The sequence below is a fragment of the Pseudonaja textilis genome, chromosome 7, assembly GCF_049901715.1.
Source record: "Pseudonaja textilis isolate UNSWEBS1 chromosome 7, rPseTex1.2, whole genome shotgun sequence".
NCBI classification, from domain to species: domain Eukaryota; kingdom Metazoa; phylum Chordata; class Lepidosauria; order Squamata; family Elapidae; genus Pseudonaja; species Pseudonaja textilis.
Window position 1 is genome coordinate 55834181 of NC_141996.1, and position 23313 is coordinate 55857493.

At 37.1% G+C, this 23313-nt stretch overlaps 1 protein-coding gene across 8 annotated transcripts in view; it reads right to left on the reverse strand.

The window, feature by feature from the left end:
- The window catches only part of KDM6A (lysine demethylase 6A), a 223006-nt gene that overhangs the window by 89424 nt on the left and 110269 nt on the right, over nt 1-23313 (reverse strand). Inside the window, exons 9-18 of one of the 8 annotated variants that reach the window (XM_026713581.2) lie at nt 22013-22111; nt 21300-21393; nt 18332-18458; nt 15855-15953; nt 15238-15457; nt 14565-14699; nt 13982-14131; nt 13406-13504; nt 12536-12640; nt 11245-11640 (exon numbers count right to left, since the gene is read on the reverse strand). In XM_026713581.2, the coding sequence (XP_026569366.1) occupies nt 11245-11640; nt 12536-12640; nt 13406-13504; nt 13982-14131; nt 14565-14699; nt 15238-15457; nt 15855-15953; nt 18332-18458; nt 21300-21393; nt 22013-22111 (1524 nt within the window). The remainder of the gene's footprint in view (nt 1-11244; nt 11641-12535; nt 12641-13405; nt 13505-13981; nt 14132-14564; nt 14700-15237; nt 15458-15854; nt 15954-18331; nt 18459-21299; nt 21394-22012; nt 22112-23313) is intronic. The other 7 variants (XM_026713582.2, XM_087937691.1, XM_026713583.2 and 4 more) reach the window with 7 other exon arrangements.

Below are 23313 nucleotides of genomic sequence, written 5' to 3' on the forward strand. Positions count from 1 at the left end.
TAGGTCTGGCTGACGGGCTAGCGTCTTTGGCAAGGGCATTCCAGCTTTCTCTGAGCCTGACCCCTGGGGTGGGCAAGTGAGGTTTGGTGGGGCCAGCCCCCTTTTCCCACTGCCTGAGCTTCTTAAAACTGTGGCTGGGCGTTGGGGGCCCATCCCCTTTTCCATCGTCCCCTCCTTCCGGATCCCATTCCCACTGCGCAAGCCCTTGTGTTAGTGAGGCCAGAGTTGGTCAAAGCTGAATCAGTGTCTCAGGGCAGAGAGCAGGTTGCGCATCTCCTCAAGTGATCGAGGCACACCCAGCACCAATAAGGGCTGGAAGAAGCTCCAGCAAGCGTAAGGCACCGGAGAATCAGCCCTGGCTGCTTCTCCATCCACTGCCATTGCCCTTACCTTCTCAGACCAGGTGAGGGAGGGGTGGATGAGGGGCGGGGCCAGCCAGTGATGGGACAGGGAGCCACAGAAGAGGGCCCAAAGAGCTGGAGCCATGGGTTGCCGACACCTGGTTTAGGCAATATTCTTCCCTGTGTATTCCATTCCTGTTAGCATTTGCCAGGCAAGTGATACTATTATATACAGTGCAGCTTAAATATGACCTAAAACATGCTCTATTTTTTACACAGCCCTAAAACTAGATAAAGAAAACCCAATTAAATGAGAGAGAGAGAGAGAGAGAGAGATACAGAGAGAGATGAGAGAGAGAGATAAAGAGATACTGAGAGAAAGAGAGAGATGTGAGATCCCAGTGTTTTGTTTTTTGTGGGAAACAGATCCAGATGGCTCTTTGAGTGTTTAAGGTTGCAGAAACAGGCAGCCAAGCTAAGTGCCTGAAGCACCCCATCCCGTCACTGGGAGTTCAAGTGCTTCAGTGAGAGGTGTGCTGGATTTGTATTAGTGGTCCATGGAATTTAAAATTATGAATTTAGTGGTCCCTGAGGTCCAAAAGGTTGGTGAGCCCTGTCATCGACCATACCTCTGCCCTTATCCAGAGGCAGCAAAGCAGACCCAAACTATGATACTGACATGCCATATTCCACTTTTAATAGGTTAAGATTTTTATATTGGAAAGTAGTGTTCTGCCAAACATAACACTTTTAATTTAAGCCAAATTTTGGTATCATTTGTCTCCCAAGTATTTTTTTATTGGCCTTTTCTTTATCCATGTCTTTCACAAACTGAAGATGATAAACAATATTCTTTTTGAGAATAGTGGCTTTCCCCTTGCAACCTTGCCATGCATACCACTGTTCAGTATTTTCTTGATTATGATCTCATAGACATTGACATATGCCAATCCAAGAGGTCTTTAGTTCCCTAAACATTATCTTGGGGTTCTCTGAGATGGAATGCGACAATTCAGAACAACTCGCCATGGCTAACTTGCCGCAGGACAAGACAGTGTAGAGCAATTTAACAATTCAATTAAAGTAAAAAAATATTTTAATTATTGTCATTCACATTCCATTCTGTTCCTCCTCTTGCATTCTTTCCTTAATGATTCTATTCCATCATTTCTTTGATATTAGCGTAACTCTTGTCCCGTACCGAATTGTCCCATGTTGAGTGGGCTGTGGTGAGCTGGCCCATGGTAAATTGGCTGCAGCAAGTTGGCCCATGGCGAGTTGTCCTGCGACAAGTTGGCTGTAGTGAGTTGGCCATGGTGAATTATCATAGACACCCCTGAGACTTCCGGGAATATTACACACCTTGTTCTTGGTGTGATCTTGGTTAGTTAACCACTCCTGGGGTTATATTGGTGTTGAACTGTATTTATTTATACAATATCATTTATTCGTAGTCTCAAAAATTACAAGCTGCCCAAATTTCCTGATTCATGATGTAGGCTACCTTTCATGATATGATTCGAGCAGACCCAACTACTGGAGGTTAAAATCCAGCTATCTTTGGATAATTACCCAGTCACATGGGGGAAGTTCACATTAAAGCAATTCTTTTGTTTTTGCAGCCAAAGAGAAGCTTTCAACAATGAAGACTGAGGGAGACAAAAAGTACACAGCATCCATTTATGCTGCTCTGCACCTGTGGGAACAGGCGTGTTTTGCTATGGACCAGAGGGAGGAAAAACATTCTATATCATAAAGGAGTGGTTTCTGATCTTTCCAGACACCAAGAGAGGGAGAAGGTGTAATAAAGAGGATGATGATATAAGTTACATGATTATATGAACAACCCATCGCTACCTAGCAACATGATTGAGAAGCACAAAGACAGTGGGAAAGGAGGAAAAAGGCAGCACTGGATTTAAACTGTAATAAAGAAGGGACTATATCTTTGCATAAACACAGAGCAGTCACTTGCCTAAAGTAATTTTATTTCAGTATGCACTGAAGATTATCTAGCTGTACCAACTTTACTATTTAGGAAGATTTTGCCTTTAGATCACTGCAAATAAGAGCATAATTCATTACCAATTAGAGGTTATAGGCAAATAAACTATGCAATAACTTCTATTAGTAAACTATTGTAACTAGATAAAATGGCTCTATAAAAACAAATCAAGTTAATATTTTAAATGATCTGTTCACAATAATAATAAAAAAATCACAAGTTCTAGTTCTTGAGCTGGTGTTGGCCTTAGGCAAATGGAGTTCTTCCCATATCCTAAGAAGTAGTAATATATCACCGTAGTATGCAAGTAATGTTGCCTTTTGCAATTGACACATGAAAATTTTGTCAATGCAGGTTTTCAAAGTGATCTCTAAGATCTTTAAGTATGGCACCCAATGGGTCAATAACCAATGGGCCACATCTGCTTTATGCTAGAATCTTTCAATTTTGATTTGTCAGATCTGAATTGTAACCTTCCCCAATTCTTTGTATTCTATTCTACCATCCCCTGCTATTGCCACATTAATCACCCATATTTTCTTCTTTTAAACCACAATTATAGCTGCTGTGTTATAAGCCAAGATTTTAAGTGTTTGTATTCAGAAATCCCACAATATTTTAACCTGCTCATTTTCAACTATTTCAAATCTATTTTCTCATCAATTTTTCATTAAGGGTACAGAATAATTTTTACACATTTCAGTTAGTGGTGGGATTCAAAAAATTTTACTACAAGTTCTGTGGCATGGCTTGGTGGGTGTGGAAGGGAAGGATACTGTAAAATCTCCAGTCAGAGGTGGGATCTGCCAGTTCTCTGAACTACTCAAAATTTCTACTACCGGTTCTCCAGAACTGGTCAGAACCTGCTGAATACCATCTCTGATTTCAGCGAATCATTTTGCCAACTGTTATTATGGTTTGTTGCAAAGTCAGTCACATGCTTAAAGGGTTTGGCATTTTATCCAAATACTGAGTACTTCACAAGGACCTGGGATAGGCAGATGTTGTTATTTGATGGTATTAAAAGTATCATTGCAGGATGGATGTTGCTTTTTGCAATTGACTGATGATGGTTTTGTCAATGCTGATGGTGTTCAACTGGTCTTCCTATTCAGAGCTTTTAGTTCTGCTAGTCTAGTCCACTATTCCAGCTGTGTTATCTAATGACAGAAGTTGGCCAGGTATTAATTCCCTTGAAGAAATTTCCTCCGCTGAGTTTGGACCAACATCTTCACTCTCTTGATGCATTCAATTCAAATGACTTATTGACTTCAGTGTACTTGATGTTGAGCTTGAAGAATGCTCAGATATTTATAGTAATCATATTCATTCAGACTCTTGTTTATATAGGGCAGGGCTGTCAAACTTGCGGGCCACGGGCAGGATGCGTCGCACACTGCCCATGCCCATGCCTGGTTTAGCAAAGGGGAAAAATGTCACGATATGTTACGTGACAACGCTGTGACAATGCAAGTTTGACACCCCTGATATAGGACATCTTGATTCCTTCAGGTTTCACTATTTTCCCCCTGGTAAGGGCGGCACATTTGTCGAGTCCAAACTCCATTGCAATATCTTGACTGCATATACAATGTTGAGCAGTGATTATATTTCAGATAGCGTTTTTCCATATAGTTTCATGCAAAGGAAGCTTGGAAGATGTTTTTGGTATTTGATAGCCATGATCCGACCTATTCAGTATTGTTAACAGAGGAACAGGGCAATGACGAACAACAATGGTGATAGTGAGTTTCCTTGAAAGTTTCTTTTCTTGATATTAATCTCTCCCAGTGTATCACTGTTGATCATCAGCTGTGTCTTCCATTGTGCTACTGATCTTTATACAAAGCTTCTGAAGTTCCTGCTGACTCAATGTTATTTCTAGGCACTTGATTATCCTTCTTGCAATCACTCCAAGCTATATTCAAGATGGTTTTCCTTCTCACTGTTTTCCAGAATCATCTTATGAATTATACCTGCTCTTTTGTTCTTTTGCTGTTTGGGCAATTTCCTTTCTTGTTTTCAACTTGATGCTCCAGCTACCACACCAGTTAGCAATTTGGAAGTTGTTGTTAGCAGGAAAATGGTCTGGAGTTATCTGATGTTTTCCATTTTGTTGGATTATTCATTATCAGGTAGATTTTGCTAGATATTAATTAATCTTCAATTTCACTTCCTTGCAGTATATTGTTAAACTGCTTGACAATGAGTGGCTGTAGAGTAGTTCTTTTAGTGACCTGGTGCTTATGTTTGCTGTTACAATATTGGCATCTTTTAAATTTGTGCTAGTTTTTAATGTTGTTTTTTTATGCTGTTCTGGATGCTCAGTTATTCTTTGTTTCAATTCCTCTTTTAGTTGGAGGGCTTTATTCTTTCTAAGAAAAAGGCAGAGGAGAGGTTGCCTAGATTGGGAATGAAAATGATTCAATATCTATGCTGGTTTCCATTATGCTGGCTTCATGATTTACAGGTAAAACTCAAAAAATTAGAATATCATGCAAAAGTTCATTTATTTCAGTAATGCAACTTAAAAGGTGAACCTAATATATGAGATAGACTCATTACATGCAAAGCAAGATAGTTCAAGCTGTGATTTGTCATAATTGAGATGATGATGGCTTACAGCTCATGAAAACCCCAAATCCACAATCTCAGAAAATTAGAATATTGTGAAATGGTTCAATATTCTAGGCTCAAAGTGTCCCACTCTAATCAGCTCATTAAACCATAACACCTTCAAAGGGTTCCTGAGCTTTTAAATGGTCTCTCAGTCTGGTTCAGTAGGAATCACAATCATAGGAAAGACTGCTGACCTGATAGTTGTGCAGAAAACCATCACTGACACCCTCCATAAGGAGGAAAAGCCTGAAAAGGTAATTGCAGAAGAAGTTGGATGTTCCCAAAGTGCTATATCAAAGCACATTAATATAAAGTTATGTGGAAGGGAAAAGCGTGGAAGAAAAAGGTGCGCACTCAGCAGGGATGACTGCAGCCTGGAGAGGATTGTCAGGAAAAGGCCATTCAAAAGTGTTGGGGACTTTCACAAGGAGTGGACTGAGGCTGGAGTCAGTGCATCAAGAGCCACCACACACAGATGGATCCTGGACATGGGCTTCAAATGTCGTATTCCTCTTATCAAGCCACTCCTGAACAACAATGTCAGAAGCATCTTGCCTGGGCTAAAGAAAAACAGAACTGGTCTGTTGCTCAGTGGTCCAAAGTTCTCTTTTCTGATGAGAGCAGCTTTTGCATCTCATTTGGAAACCAAGGACCCAGAGTCTGGAGGAAGAATAGAGAGGCACACACTGCGAGATGCTTGAAGTCCAGTATGAAGTTTCCACAATCTATGTTGCTTTGAGGAGCCATATCATCTGCTGGTGTTGGTCCATTGTGTTTCATTAAGTCCAGGGTCAACCGTCTACCAGGAGATTTTGGAGCACTTCATGTTTTCTTCTGCAGACAAGCTTTATGGGGATGCTGACTTCATTTTCCAGCAAGACTTAGCACCTGCCCACACTGCCAAAAGTACCAAAACTTGGTTCAATGACCGTGGGATTACTCTGCTTGATTCGCCAGCAAACTCGCCTGACCTGAACTCCATAGAGAATCTATGGGACATTGTCAAGAGAAAGATGAGAGACATGAGACCGAACAATGCAGAAGAGCTGAAGGCCGCTACTGAAGCATCCTAGTCTTCCATAACACCTCAGCAGTGCCACAGGCTGATAGCTTCCATATCATGCCACATTGAGGCAGTAATTGCTGCAGAAGGGGCCCTAACGAAGTACTGAGTACATATGCATGCTTATACTTTTCACAGGTCTGATATTGTTCTATGTACAATCCTTGTTTTATTGATTGCATGTAATATTCTAATTTTCTGAGATTGTGGATTTGGGGTTTTCATGAGCTGTAAGCCATAATCATCATAATTATGACAAATTACGGCTTGAACTATCTTGGTTTGCATGTAATGAATCAATCTCATATATTAGTTTCACCTTTTTAGTTGCATTACTGAAATAAATGAACTTTTGCACAATATTCTAATTTTTTGAATTTCACCTGTACTTCTACAGTGTGAGCTATTTTTGGCAATGCTTCAATTTCTTTGCATGGTATAGGCTTTGGAGTTCTTCCAATCTGCTTCTGTGAATGGTTTCTTTCATATTATAAATCAACCTTGATCTGCTTCTCACTGTTCTGTTATTTCTGATTCTGGATGTTGTTTCCAGAACTGATGCATTCTTTTCAGATATCCTCTTCTTGTTGGACTTGATTTGTAAAGTATATTAATATTTCTTTTCAATTCTTGTACTTTTGTGCCAGGTAAAGAGATCTCTTCACCCAGCAGTTGCTGGTTCTGGTTGCTCAATCAAGAGTCCTGAATCCTCTATGCCAATTTGTCCAGGAGTTCCAATACCTAGCACTATCCTTGTTGATCTAGGAAACAACCAATCTTTCTCTGTAAATTACATATCACCATGTTGTTTATGGGAGAGTTTCTCTGCATCTGGCTCCTCTGATGAGACCTATCCAATATGGTTGAACAACTGGCATTGCACCCCTCTTCCTCACAGCACACAAGCCCACAACCTCATCAAGGTTGTACCTCAACTGTGGGGTTGTTATTATTATTATGGCGGTAGCACACTCAGCCATATGTTTAGACTGAGTCTTTCCCAAGTTTACTTTACTTTATTGTCATTGCACCTTGTACAACGAAATCAACCACCATTTTCAGTGCACATCATGACCACAACCATGAAAATAAACACAAACCCACATCCTTCACCCTTCACACATTGAACCGGAAACCCCTGACACCACACCAACACTGCACTATACAGTAGAATTCAAAAGAGCTACTGCCCTGGGATAGAAGCTGTTTTTCAGCCTATTTGTCCGTGTTTTTATTTTACTGTACTGTCTGCCAGATGGTAATAGTTCAAAAAAAGGGTGCCCAGGATGAGATGGATCTTTGAGAATGTTTTGAACTTTCTTAAGGCAGTGGGAGCTATAAAGCTTTTCCAAAGAGGGGAGAGGGCAACCAATGATCTTCTGGGCAATGACATTAACCTTCTGGAGTGCTTTCCTATCTGCCACTGTGCAATTGGCAAACCATACAGAGGTGCAGTATGTTAAAATGCTTTCTATGGTGCAGCGGTAGAAGGTCACCAGCAGTTTTTCATTCAGTTGTTGTTTTCTGAGAAGTCTCAGGTAGTATAATCTCTGCTGGGCCCTTTTGACCAGGGCTGAAATGTGGGCACCCCAGGTCAGGTCTTCTTTTAGGGTAACACCCAGAAACTTAAAACTGGCCACTTGTTCCACTCAGTCTCCATTGATAAGCAAGGGCTGGATGTCTGATTTGTTCCTTCTATAATCCACTATAAGCTCCTTGGTCTTATTGGTGTTGAGGACCAAGTTATTGTCTTCACACCATGAAAGCAACCAGTCCACCTCATTTCGGTAGGCAGACTCATCCCCCTCGGAGATAAGTCCCACCACTGTTGTATCATTTGCAAATTTAGCAATAGTATTATTAGCGGAAGTAATTTAGCAATAGTATTATGAGTGGAAATGCAATCATGCACATAAAGAGTATAGAGTAAGGGACTCAACACGCAACCCTGTGTGGTGTACCAGTGTTAAGAATAAGGGCTGAAGAGGTATGATTACCTAATCTGACCCTCTGTGAGCGGCCAGACAAGAAATCCATAATCCAAAGGCAGATTGAATTAGAAAGCCCAAGGCCCAGAAGTTTAGACACTAGTCTATGTGGAAGAACTGTGTTAAACGCAGAACTAAAATCCACAAAAAGCATCCTCACATACCCCCCCCCCACCATTCTAGATGAGTCAGAGCAGTGTGAAGCGTGATGGCTATAGCATCCTCAGTAGATCTATTTTTTCTGTATGCAAACTGGTGTTTATCAAATGTATGTAAGGACCTGAGTTTTAGATTTGTATCCCTTTGGGGGAAAAATGGGGGATGGGGAATCACTCAAGATGACAAACATATATCTACCTCTTATTTTGTCTATAACAACCCTGTGAGGTGGGGGTGGGCTGAGACAGAGAGACTGGTCCAATTGGCTTTCATGCCTAAGGGAGAAAGAACTAAACCTACAATTTCTTGGTCCCTATGTAAGCATTTTAACCACTAAACCAGCTGTCTCATAAGGAAGACCACACATCAATTCATGTACCACAGTGAGTATGGCAGGTGGGTTGCTAAATGTGAATAAGCACTTGTCTCTGGACAAGACAGTTGGATTGTGATGGCTAGCTACAGAAATTAAATAAAGGAATAAATTTTATTAAGAAATAAAGATCAAAAGTTCTTTACTCATTTTGTTCCTGACATTTTTAGATTATAAAACTTTTAAAAAAAACCTGAGGGATCATCTTTTTTTTCATGAGTCTCTACCCATCCAACTAGGTCAGGCAGAATGGGCATGCTGCAGATCCCATTAGCCAAAGAATGTCAGCTAGTAGAGACCAAAAGGTGATATTTTTTTTCTGCAGTGGCTCTATGGAACATCCTCTCTTCAGACATCAGAATGGCCCCAACCCTGTTACCCCTTGATAAGTCTCTAAAATCCTGGCTATGTTCCCCAGTATGCAGTGCTAAATGTGCCAAGGGTCCTGTTTCCTAGCTATATTGCTGACTGGTCAAATATCTTGTTTTTTTGTATATTGAATTGGATGTTTTTAATATTTTACTGTTTTATTGTTTTAAAATATTTTTAAATTTTAATATATTTTCTGAACTGTAAGTTACCCAGAGTTATTGACTGAGATGGGCCACCATAGAAATTGAATGAACGAATGAATGAACAAATGAATGAATTGGTACCAACAGGATTTTATAGATTTCTAACATATTTCTAAATTCATTATTTTCAAAAGATACCATAAACAAGAGTAAATTGTTAGTAAATGATGTGAAATCTTTAATACAAAAAAGAGAAATGCAGATTTACTTAGGTCAAAAGCAAATTCTACCTGTTCTTGTGAATTCCCTGAGAAATTATGATTATCAATGAAAAACACTTCCAATATTATTTTAATTGTACATGTTATTATTTATTATGCAATTGCCTAAAAAGAGGTCAGATTTTTCATTTTATTTTTTTTAAACTTTTCTTCTTACCAGCCCCTAGAGGTTCTTGCCCAAATGTTCTTTCCCTCCAGAGCATGGGTGACAAACTCACAGCATCACATTGTCATCATATGATGTATTGCAACATTTTTTTCCTTTACGGAGCTGGGGTGGGCGTGGCCTGTGCATGATGCATCTGGCCTGGCACCCCTGCTCTAGAGCATTTCTGTTAAATGAGTTTACTTACACAGAACAACTTGGAGGAAAATTAAACTGAAGCACTTCACAAGAAGCTACAGAAACCGATGGAAAAAAGATTAGGAAAAATAGTTTTATCTATCCTTTTCTTTATAAACTTGATACATTTGAAATATTATTTATTTAGATTGTAAAAGTCAAATAAGATTCCAATTTACCATTCATTTAACTGACAAAAACGGAAACTTTTTTCCCCCTTGCTTTCATCATACTGTAAAGCAGTCAACCTGGCCAAATATACTTTTACATATTAAAGCCCATACAGGGGAAGCCCATTTTCTTTTGCTGTTCCCATAAACTTTAATTGATCGAAGTGATGCATGATTGGGCAACATACAACATATAAAATATATTTCAAATGGGCTAACATACAGAATGAATCCAAAATCCGGGACCCATGACTCCTGTGAAATTGAAATTTGGCAAATTTTATAAAACATTTTATGACCAAAATTACTTAAAAAACTGTTTATGACGTAATACAAAATGTCACAAAACACTTTCTGTGCTGATGTTTGACTATGCTATAAAGTTCAATATGGGGTAGTTTCAAGGCAGATACGTCTCTGCATATCTACCTGAATTTTTAAGAACTTTTCAAGTACACTAGAAGCTCTGCCATTGTTGAAAGCATTGAGGAATCTGATAAGGAAATATCTCTAAAACAATGACCCAAGGAGGCATGGGTTGTCTAATTTTTCCTTGAAATTGAAAAATTCTTCCAAATCAATCCCCTTTAAAAAAAATTGGTTAAAGTTTTAACTATGTTTAGAATTTCATTAATATGTTTCTACCCTGAAAACTGATAAAGGAAATAAATTACTTTTGTGCTTAAACCCATTTTATATTGGTGGAAGAAAATCATATTACTTTTCATAGCAAGACATAGTTTTATTGTAATAATTATAAATTAAAAAACAGATGTCTTATTTTGAGTTTTCTAAATAAGAAAAAATACTGTATTTTCTTGCCTAACATCTTCTATGTTCGTGACTTTTTTTTAGAAAACCAAAATTTTATTAAAAATATATAAATACTTGAATAAAAATACTGAGAAATTCTAAAATAAATCTACTCAATTGTGTTTACTTAGTATATATAAATATCACCTGATGATTCAAATATTTCATGTTCTTTCTGATTATCAATGAATGTTACACTTTATTTAAAGTATCCTATAGTATCCTATGTAAGTATCCTCTAAAATGTTCCGTTTTGGAAGGTACTTTACTTAGTAACATAGATTAACAAGTGCAATTACATCATCCTGGGACACTGAGATTGTCGCAAATACATGCCAGTTGCCAAGCACCTAAATTTTGATTGTGTGACCATGGGAATGCTGGGATGGTTGTATGTTTGAGGACTGCTCATAAATCATTTTTTTCAATGCCATTGTAGCTTTAAACGGTCACTTAACAAATGTTGAAGACTACCTGTATATTTCTACTGAATGGAAACTATCATCTGAAAAAGAAAGTTATGTTCTTGCATCAGCATTTTTCCTATTAAAAATTAAATTGATATATCATTTACCTGAGTGGAGTTAGATAGTTGTTTTTTCCACGGCTCCTCTGCGTTGCTGGTCAGGTTTGTGCGGTTATGAGGTAGAGAGAGTGCGTTTCGCTGCAGGTAAGGCACGTTTCCATTACTTCCACTTCCTGTTATGTGATTATTGCCTATCAAAATAGTGTCTGTACTACTCAGCGTTTTTGCTGTGCTGCAGGGAACTGAGCCTGCTGGAAAGGGTCCATTTGCCATAGGCTGCCCAGGACAGGTTGGACGGATTCCGTGCTGTGTGATGTTAGGCACTCTGGTTAGAGCAACCTGTGGCTGCTGACCAGAGACCGAGTTTGTAGGCAGTGATGAGTCAGTTGTTGGCCCATTAGCAATTCCAGTAGATCGTACCTGTGCAACTCCCATCTGCCTCATCTAACAAAAAGGGAATAAAATATTTAAAAGATTGGCATTTTTGGTGGAGCTGGTATTAAAGCTCAAACTACATTCTTCTAAAGTTTATGATTACAAAGGTATACCCCATAAAAGATAGTATAAAATTATACAACCCCATAATGTGGCATATGAATCATTCTGTCTAACCAAGATCATACTGAGCAGTAAAGATGGGAAAAAATTGTTATCCCTTTGGCATATTTTATAGGCAAAAGTTGTGTTTATGAACATGGTTGTCATTCTTAAGTCATTGTGTACTTGTTACATGCAGCAATGTACTTCTCAAAAGTACATTGGCAAAAATTAAATAAATACATAAAATATAATAACAATCCAGCAGGAATCAATAGCCAGGAGCAGTATATGCCTCAACATAAAATGTTTTGCCACAGGTTTTCTGAAAGAATACAGTGTTAAAGCTAGACATATTTTTTGATAAAATTATTATGCAAAAATATGCATCTTTATTAAAAAAAAACCCCTATGCTTCAAGTAGATACCCTGTCATCTAATAAAGACAGGAATAATACTGTAAAATGACACTTTTGAGGTTTTACTTCATCAAATTTTCTAGCATCTTTATATGTTCATAATTAATGACAGAAAATAAATGCCCTGTTATGAATGTGTACTGCTTCCATCATTAAATAATTGTACTATATTATCTCATTGCCTCTGTGAAAAAAAATAAGCCTATGCTAATTCACCATATGAATTCCTTCTAAACTATTTGTTCATCCATCCTTTTTTCCCCATACTTACAACACTGACCAAGAATGACTAAACATTCATAAATATTTAAAAACCTAGAATTTTAAATCTCCAACCAATCTCATTTATAAGAAATCTGCAAAGTAAATGTGTTTGCTGGCACCTGCTGGTGTTGCTGCATCAAGACAAACTGACTCTCCAGCTGTTCCAGCATAAGTTTCTGTGCTGGATTTAAACTATTTCTATTTGCACGCAGCTGTTCCAAGTGCTGAAAAATAAATAAAAAATATATCTCATATCACAACATGATCAAGGTATCTCCTTATTTGCTTTCCTTTTAAAACCATCTTTTTAAAGTTTTAACTTTTTCAGTTATGCAATAACAAACTAAATTCCACTCAAAATCAGACAGTTCCAAATGGAATTTCTTATGGTTGAGACAGATTATATAATAACGAAGTTGTTAATTTTGATGACAGATAATGACATCAAGTCTTCGCATAATTCATGGTATTTCATAGAGAATACTACACTGTACAGTATACATAACAATAAATATTGATGGCTTTACATCTATTCCTACAGTTCTTTCAGCTATTTTTTTGATTCAGTATACCAAGAATATCTTTTGAATATTTCATTTATTCATCAAATATTGTAGGGTATCAAAATTATACCCTATAAAAAGATACTCTCAGAGCAAAAGCATTGTATGAAATGACTACTATTCTGTGACATGTTTGTCACGAGAACCCATTCAAACAACAAAAATGTGTTTTCATACAAATGCAGTGCTTTCAAGTAACATGCACAATATGTAGAAAAACTGTTTTAACTATAGCAATAATTTTTATGAATTTAAATATCTTAAAAGAGAAAAATAAATACATTTGTTTACACCATTTACACTCACATCGACACGCATACACTAAAAAAAAATACATCAGGAAAAAAATTAGTTAAATCATGAGACAAGATGTTAACATCCTAATTTTATAGTTATATGTTATTAAGTTTTAAAAAAATCCTTCACCTGTAATTTCTGTGGTGTCAAGCACCAAGAATGTATTTGCTGCTGTACTGGAGGAGGATGTGGCATTGTGTGGCCACTGCTCCAAGCCTCTAAAGTGTTCTAAAAACAATTAATAACAATAACAACAATAATAGTAGTGTTAGAACAGTATCTAAAATTCAAATTGTCTCAAAGGTGGTCACTACAAATCACTACTTAAAGGAACAGTACAGTACTGCTAAATACAATAAAATATTGGTTAATATGTGAGATAATGCAAAAAACAACCAATTATGATGAATAATTAAATAAAATCAAATGATATATATTTCAAAGTTCACCAAAATACATTTTAGTTTCTATAATATCATCTATGTGATGATTTCAAATATAAGCAAAGATGATAGACAAAATGGCATGGCCCTTTTCATACCTTCTGCTATGGTACTGTTATAGCTATTTTTACTGGTGAACTACTCCAAAGACACAGTTGTTATTATTATAACTGTTATAAAGCTCTATCTTGGTAATGGCCTATTTTTTTTTTGAAGGGCTGATTCTTGAAAGTAAGTGGGGCTCTTATATGAATATATATACCTTGGTTGGACTAGATGGTCTTTTCCTCTTGGCTGGACTGGACAGGTCATCTACATGGCTAGAAGGAATCATGTGTAGTGGCAACTGCTGTGAAATAGGTGTCTGACTGAGGCCTAGTACAGGTTCAGTATTTTGATGAGGTTTACAAGCCTAGGAATCAGAGGGAGAGAAAATATGGTTCTATTCATTTTAAACTGTTCCTTGAATAATATCTTTTGCCAGTTGTACATTTTAAAAAGGGCTGTGAATTTACTCTGACCTTATTTATTGAAAATCAATTTCATAGTATCAAAGAAGTAGTGTGTACCTTTCATGGGTTTGTTTTCAAAACAGATAGACAAAAAACTGCTGCAAATTCTATGTGGGATATCTTCGTGATAATTATGAAATCCACAAAGGTTCTAAAATGGTACCCCCATATTTCTCCCATGACAGGGAGGTTCTTTAATCTCCCTCTGCTATTTAGTCTTATTACCAGTGAAAACTAACTCTGTGCTACAGCAAAATAATTTTGACTACTACGATTGATTGAAAAGAACCCTTAAAAAGCTGGGCACCTGCAGAACATAACCCAACTTCTCACCTGCTGTGTTGTGTTCATGGCACCCTGCCTGGAGGTAAGCTCTGCGGGGATTGGTAGGCTCCATGCCTCCTCAATACTAGGAAGTAATTTAGTTTTATTCTGTAGACTACCTTGTGGAAGGTTACACAACTGAGCCTAGGAAAAATTATGTAAAAAGTGAATTTAACACAAGCCTAATTTAGTAAGATCAAGTCCATGAAATTTTCCTAAATTCTGTATTCTATTATGTCTTAGAAAGAATCATTTTAAATTTGGGACTTCAGAGAAATGCTAAGGATAAAGAGGGTAACCAGATATAAACCTTTGTGAGAATTGGAACAAAACTGAGCTCTGATTTCAGTGGTCTCATTAATCCTTTGGTCCTGAAGTTGCTAACAAGAGCAAAAGATAGTGTGTGTATTCTCTTACTAAATGCTATGATAACTTAAAATGTAGACAACACAAAATATGCATAAATTATATCAAGATACAAAAAATATTTAAGAATAGAGACCCACTTAAAATGAAAAATTGAATGAAACTGCAAGCTATGGCATGTCCTGAATGCATATGGAAACAGACTGTGAAGCTTATGAAACAATCACATATAAAATGTCTGTGTCCTTATTTTCCTCCTCCTTTCTAGCTTGATATTATTGCTAAATAGATTTCTATTTTAAGACCATGTTTTTACCTGTAAATACTTTATTCGAGCTGCAAGTGCAGAGGTATTACTACAGTTTTTGCTTCTGGTTGCATTTAAGTAGCATTTAATGGCATCTTGAGACTGATTGCAGGATTCATAGAGAGTGCCAAGATCCATCCAGGCTGCAGCATGGCCATGGTCCAATTGCACAGCACAGATATAGGCCTGTAATGCATCCATAGGCTGATTCTGTTGTTGATACAGCACACTAAAAAGGCAAATAGTCAATTGTAAGTAACAAAATCATCTCCAAAGCTTCATCATTTGTCTCAATTTGTACTTAAGTAAGTGATAAGCACAATTATCTAGAATAATTAAACTATAAAACCTCAATTAACTATAATGGAATGTTTGGAAGTGCTTCAAATATCTTTTTAAACAAGAAGTTGTACTGTACAGTACTTAGTAAATTTTGTCTAAAAGTTAGCCTTAACATTAACTTTGAGAATATATACATCTTAGATATGAAGAATATCTAGCATGAGAAATTCTAATAACTTTACATTTCATAAAAACAGTTCTCAGATAGTAACATGATAAAACATCTATTAAAATCATCTTGCTGAATTATATTTTGTTCCATTACTTCTTTCATAATCTCTTACCCTATAGAACACCATGTGTCTGCACTTGCTTCTGATTTATCAATAGATTGCCTATAAGAAATAAAGGCATCCTGAACTTTCCCAATACTTGAATAGCACCTGAAAAAAAAAGATGGATAAAAACAAATATAGAGGCTGATTTTATAATTGTTTGCTTTTAATATTGCATGGATTAATTACAATTCATGTATTCTTACAATTTGCTGTCTGGTTCAATTTATCTTATCAATCACGAGAATCAATTTTACCAGAACCTTGCAACCATCAAAAAAATTTCTACCATTATGAAATACAATTCGCAATTGTATGCATCGTAGGTTATCTACTTATAATAATTGCTAATACTACATAATAAATGAAGAACCAGTATAGAACAAAGTATGAACTGAAAACAACCAATATTTTATGTGGAAAATCTGCCTTTTATTTCTCTTCCCCCAAACTAAATTGAAGGAATTAGTTCCAGAGCCCATAACTAAGCCTACACAAAATTAATTTAAAATAAAGAATTCAGTGCTGTTATTTTAGAATAAAATTAAACATTAAAATTGGAATAGAATATAAACCATCAGGAGTATTTTCATACATTCTGCAGACTATTAAGCAAATAGTTACTACAAATTATATACTTTCCTAATAAAATTTGCATTTAATACAGCAAGACAGATGGTCCTTGACTTATTATTCCAAAAGACTGGAAATTCTTCATTAAATGGAGTAATCATTACACCTCATTAAGTGCAGAGCATCACATCCAATTTTATTATTTTTTGTTGCAGTCATTAAGACATCATGTGACCACAACCTGCAACTTTCCTGGTGGATTTCCCAATGACTTTGCTTGAAGGAAGATGGCTGGAAAGGTTGCAAATGACAATGCCATATGTTGCAACAGCTGTAGATGCATGACAGTTGCCAAGCCTCTGAATCTCTGAATGATCACGGGGCTATTGCAACAGAACTAAGTGCGAGGACCAAGTTGCTTTGTTTTAGAATCGTGGCAACTTCAAACAGTTGCTAAATGAAAGGCCATACATCTAGGACTATCTCTACATATGCACAGGGAGACTGTCAGAAATTAGCAATGCAAAATTGAGGAAAACAGAATCTTTACTGAACTATTTTATAGACATCATATATTAGAAATAAGGATCAGCTATCCCTTGCTACTGGGCATACAAGCTATGATAATGAAGGTTTTGAAATTTAACCAAAAATATCTGGAGGATTCCAGGGTATTTGTTTTATCATACAACTTTCAAGGTGACAAATAAGCTAGAAGAAGAAACTCAAAACATAAATCAATTACGTGATTGACAAATCAAATAAATAAATAAATCAGTGCTTTCTTATTTTTGCAGTCTAAATGATATACAAGAATAAGAGGCTTAGCAAATCTCGAGCATGAGTTGCCACAACTGTATAATTGCCATTATCTGGCTTAAAACTTGGAAGCTTCACAAATTTAAAGGATGACAATAAATAAGATTACATAAACTTCTAAGTAACCACATGTATTTTTGGTAATGGTTTCATCTTTATACCTATTCTGAACAATCCCAGGTATATTACAAAAGATTATCAGTATTGAACATTCTTCTACAAAATAATTGTCTTCAAACAAACCATAGATAGGCTTGGTTAACAACCATTTGTTCAAAGTTGTGAGGTCCTGAATAAGGAGGTTTATAGCTAGTTCTCAAATTTGCAGCTATTGCAACATTCCCACAGTCACATGATCAGAATTCATGGCAAATGGCTTGCAATTATGACACTTGCAGAGTTCTGCCGTCAGATGACTACCATTTGCAACCTTCACTACTAGCTTCCAACAAGCAAAATCAATAGCAAAATCAATGGGGAACTTGGCAGGAGATCACAAATGGGGATAATGTGATCGTAGAACACTGACTGCATGGGATTCATCTAACAGCCACAAATAAAATTACCACCGTAGGTCTAAGCAATCACATGATAACAAATTTTACTATAGCATTGCTTAGCAACAGATTTCCTGGACCCAATTACCATTATTAACCAATTGTGATTTCCCTGTGGGTTTTACTCTGCTAGTCATAGCTGACTTTAGGGGGTGAAACTGTTTCTTTAAGCCATTTCCACGGTCATGTGGCCGCAGTGCAAAGCATATGGCAAAACAAGAAATGCTGTCATCTTTACACTGAAGTATTAATCTATTAATCTACTGCATTTATATGCTTCTGAACTGCTAGGTTAGTAGGAGTTGAGGCACGTGATGAGAGCTCATGCCATCACGCAGTGATTAGGACTCAAACCGCCAGAGCATAGATCTTCTCTGGCATCTTTTAAGCCACTGAGCCACCATGCCTCAAGGAGTAATTGTATAAAATGGAGGAACTGTACAAAATAACATTACTCTATCTTATAAATCAGGCATTTACTTCCTCTACCTATATATTTGATGAACCATAAACTTTGTTATCATAATTCATTCTTACCTTCCAAGGAAATACCAGGATTGGCCAGAGTTTGGATCTGCCTCTAGAGACTTTTGGAGACACTGAATAGCATAGTTTTCCTTGGTGGCTTTATCTCCTAACTGATCCACTGTATGATGCATCCAGCCTAAGAAAAGAAAAAAATATATATATATATAAAATATTTTAGAATGAACCAGATTATTTATTATTTTATTTATTATATGTATAACCTTCCTATAAATATAGTTAACAGAGATATTTACTTTACCAATCCAACAGAAAATTAGCACTATAAAAGATACCTAATTAGCAGACAAAAATACATTCTGCTTAAATCTGAACATCTTTTACCAGTGAACCACTGCATTTTTCTTTCAATTCTCTCTTGTTTTCATTTGCTTTATCAGAAAAAAATAAAAACTATACCAATTATTCTATACAAACTCTCCTCTATGAACCATTATATGTAAGGGGGAAACGCAATATACAATTAGGGAAATACAAATAATCATAAATACAACATTAAAACAAAGAATAAGTACTGTATTTTTCGGACTATAAGCTGCACCAGACCATAAGATACATCTAGGTTTACAGGAGGAAAACAAGAAAAAAAGGTTTTTTCCTCTGTGTCCAGAAGCACTATGCAGGCCAAAAACGGGCCTGTTTTTGGCTTCAGAAGCCTCCGCGCATCCTGGGGAGGGAAAAAATGGGATCCCCAGAGCCCTCCAGAGGACAAAACGGGCCCGTTTTTGGCCTGCAGAGTGCTTCTGGATGCCAAGGAGGGCAAAAACAGGATGCATGGAGGGTTCAGGAGGCCAAAAACAGGCCTGTATTCGTTTTATAAGATGCACAGTCCACCCACTTTTGGGGGTGGGGGTGGGGAGTGTGTTTTATAGTCCGAAAAATTAGGTACATCATTGTAAGAATTAACCAGCCACTAAAAGGTAACATATATGAACAGCTCTGTAGCGGACAAAAATGCTCCTTAAAACTGCCCAGAATATCATCAGGGTCCAACTACCAGCCCTGGACAACATATTCGCATCTCGCTGTTTGAGGAAGTTGCACAACATTCTCAGAGACTCTTCCCATCCTGCTTACAATCTTTGTGAACTGTTGCCTCTGGCAGAAGATACAGAATAATTAAAACTCGGACTACACATTTTCTGAACAGTTTTTATCCCAGAGATATAATTGCACTTAACAATGAACTTAAGGACCACTATCAGTGAGCTGTTGGACAATATTACTTGATCTGTTGTGTGGATGCTTGTGTGTTTCTGGGGGCGGGGAATTTTGGCAGATTGGGGGTGTTTGGGGATTGTCATGTGTGCGTGTTGCATCTGGTCTCTGGGTGTTGTGTGAATTTCACTGTATGTATAATGTGTATTTACGTACAAGGACAATAAAGAATTCAATTCAATTCAATTCAATTCAATATAGCATATATAGTAAATCCTGAATTCATTACAATAATGTATATCAGAGAGGAAATATCTTTATTAATAGGAGACTTAATGTTAGACTAACAAGCATCTGTAAAGAAATTCATTATTGTATTTAGGATTAAACTTAGATTACTAATGAGCTTTATTTGGGTGCAGTTGCTAAAGTTGAAGCCATTCCTATGTAACACCTTTTGTTTAAAGGGCTTGGCTCTTTCCAGGAAAAACTTAAGACTCAGTTCCCTGTAGCAAACCAGCAAACTAATTCTTCCTATAGCAGCACTGATAGCTGATTTCAGAGAATGCAAATACATTGCTACTTGTGGATAAAAATGTATTTTATATACGTGTGTGTGTGTGTGTTCTGTTTGTTTGTGTGTGTGTTGTGTTTGTGTGTGTGTGTGTACTGTGTTTCTCAGAAAATAAGGCAGGGCCTTATTTTCTTTCGACCCCTGAAAAAACAGCTAGGCCGACTTTTCTGTGACTTAATTTCTCCCACCTGCACACCCTCACCTAGAGTGCCCCGTAGGCAGCCATGCCTTGCAACCAGCCGCTCCTAATGGCCGATCATGGCAGAGCACAGAGGGCTCCCTACCCCCAAGCGCCTTTGCAGCAGACCCGGGAATGGTGCTGGCTGCAGGCCGGGTCAGCAGGCAGGTGGCAGCGGCGTGGATGTTGGCCCGGGCAGCGGAGGAGCACTTTACATTGCGAGACCTTCGGCGTCCACCACTGCTGCTTCCTCCACCACCGTTGCTTTCCCTTCTGCCCATGCCATTGCCGCATTTGGAGTGTTGCGCATTCCTCCACCGGCAGCGTTTCAGCTGCTTCTCAGGTGGGGGAGTTGACTCTGTAGCTTCCGTTTTGCATGTTTTAAAGTAGGCCTTAATTTGGGGGAAGGGGCTTAATTTCAGCTTATGCCTAGAAAACATGCTGGGACCTCCTATTGGGGGGGACCGTATTGTTGGAGAAACACGGTATGTGTGTGTGTGTGTGTGTGTGTGTGCGCGCGCACACGCACACATATATATGCATGCAACAAGGAATTGAAAGTAAAAGAGTAAGTTTTCCACTTACTTAGTTTGGAAATTAATATCACTCTGAAAGTTTCACTGAAAAATGAGCTATTTGAAGAAAAAAAAATATTTGATGGAAATATATGATTTAAAGGTGCTTTTTTCCAGAGGCAACTGGATTTTCTGGTTTTTCTTTGAAGACGTTTCGCTTCTCATCCAAGAAGCTTTCTTCAGCTTCTTGGATAAGAAGTGAAATGTTTTCAAAGAAAAACCAGAAAGTCCAGTTGTTTCTGGAAAAAAGCACCTTTGGGCAACTATGACCTGAATGACTAAAAATCTCCATAGATGTATGATTTAAAACTGTATCCTTGCATTTCCACATTTAGAAGTCTGATGCAAAAATATCAAGTATTTTTTTAATGAAAAATTAAAATTGAATTTTTTGAGAACTGGTTGCATTACAATTTCATGCAAATCAAAGAATATTAAAGAGTCTTCTTCATTTATTTCTTCATTTACACTTACCTAACTGCTGTAACACAGTTGCTTTCACTTGTGCAGAAAGGTTTTCAGACTGCAAAAGTTGTTCATATTCCTTCTTTGCCAAATGATATTTTCTCTAAAAAGGAGAATGAAATGTTAATTGAAGTAATAACCTTTTTAAAGTGGAAGCTGGATTAACATTACACACACACACACACACACACACACACACGTGTGTGTGTATGTGCAACTAACACATTGCAGCAGAATACTATGCTTATGATGAAGAAATTATTTAAAGAAGCAAATTCAAATATAATATTTGAATCTGGTGAATCCAGATCTATCAGCTTACTATTAATTAAATGTGAACTATTCAAATTCTACTATATTACTAATGCTCTACTCAGGTGATGACAATATCTATCCAATAAATTTAGACTACCCATATGCAACTCCAAAATGGAAAAATAAATTACTGAAGAACCAACACAAATTGATGGAAGTGAATAAATTAAATCCATTAAATCAAACAAAAGCTAATTATATTCAAAATTTTCTCAATGCTCAATATTGTCATTTTCTTATTTTCAATTTCTATGCTTCACATTAGGATTAAATCTCCTACAGGGTATGTAAAGGTAAATGGAAAAGATGTGGAACAAGTGAGGAGATCCTTAATCAAAGTGGGGTTTTAAAAATAGAGCAAACACTGTTAAGCAACTAGAACATCTGCCTTTTCAGTTCAAACATACTGGGTTGGATCCAGGGCTGCTGCTCCACAAACGGAAGAGCCTCTTCCGTTCCCAAAAGTGAGTTGGATCCAGTGGATGCTCCTCCTCAACTGGATGCTTCTGCAGATGGAAGAGGGGGAGCAATTTTCACTGATTTCCCCTTCCCCCTGCAGCCCAAACTGCTATGTCAAACACATGCAAAAATGGTCCCCAACCATCTAAAACAGATTTTTGAGGGCATACAGGCTGTAGTGGGAGGGGAAAATAAGCAAAAATAATTTCTTTCCCTCACCCCTCAACTGAGGGATCTGTTCAGTTCTGCCCCATAAAATTCTGTAAAGAGATCTTTTTTTTTTAATATGTAACTGTCTCTAGGCCCAACTAAGTTGGTCAATCATTGCAGCCATTTGGATCTGTGAAATATCATCTTACAGTATTTATTTACTTAGACATATTATGGCAACCCACTCCAAAAGACTCTGAGTGGCTTATAGTATTGAAATATACAGTTAAATCAGTTAAAATAACAAAATCTAACAGCCCAAAGGGGGGAACAATCATAATTAAAAAAAAACACAGGGGCTTTACAAACACACTAGCTTCAGGCCTGGGAATAGATTAGGTCTTAAGGGACTTAACTCAGGAGAGCTAGCACCTTATGTAACTCAGGAAGCAAGAAGAGAGAAGGCAGTTCTAGAGGGCAGGAAACAAAGAATGCCTGCTTCTTCAGTCCCTCAATACTTAATTGAGGGATTGGACTGCATTCACTCTTGCTGAAATCTGCTGAAATATACCAAGTGGGCAAAAAAAATGGGGATAGCTATGTATGAAAATATAATATAGCTAATCAATAAGATGTGAATAAATATAATTTCAAAAAATAATTACCATGTTTAAGTGTAATCTCAAGACTCAATTAATATTGTGTGTGTGTGTGTGTGTGTGTGTGTGTGTGTGTGTGTGAGAGAGAGAGAGAGAGAGAGATCATTTCATATAACAAGGTATATAAAAGATATGCTTTCTATTCCAACACTATATATATTTAGCAGGAAACAGAAATGGAACCCAATATTATTGAGGTTCTTTAACATAATATATTCAAACATTGCAATAAATCATTTTCAGGCTGTTAATTAGAGTTCAGAAATATTTATTATACTACCTTGATACCTGTGCTTTGCTACGAAACTATGTAGTTGGGCTTAGTTTTACGGGAGGAAAATAAGGGTGGGGAAATTCTGCCTCTGCCTCCCAGCATCCATTGATATTCATCTGGCTAACGTCTTGTCAGTGTGTGAGAGAATTTAGGGCTGTTTGGAAAC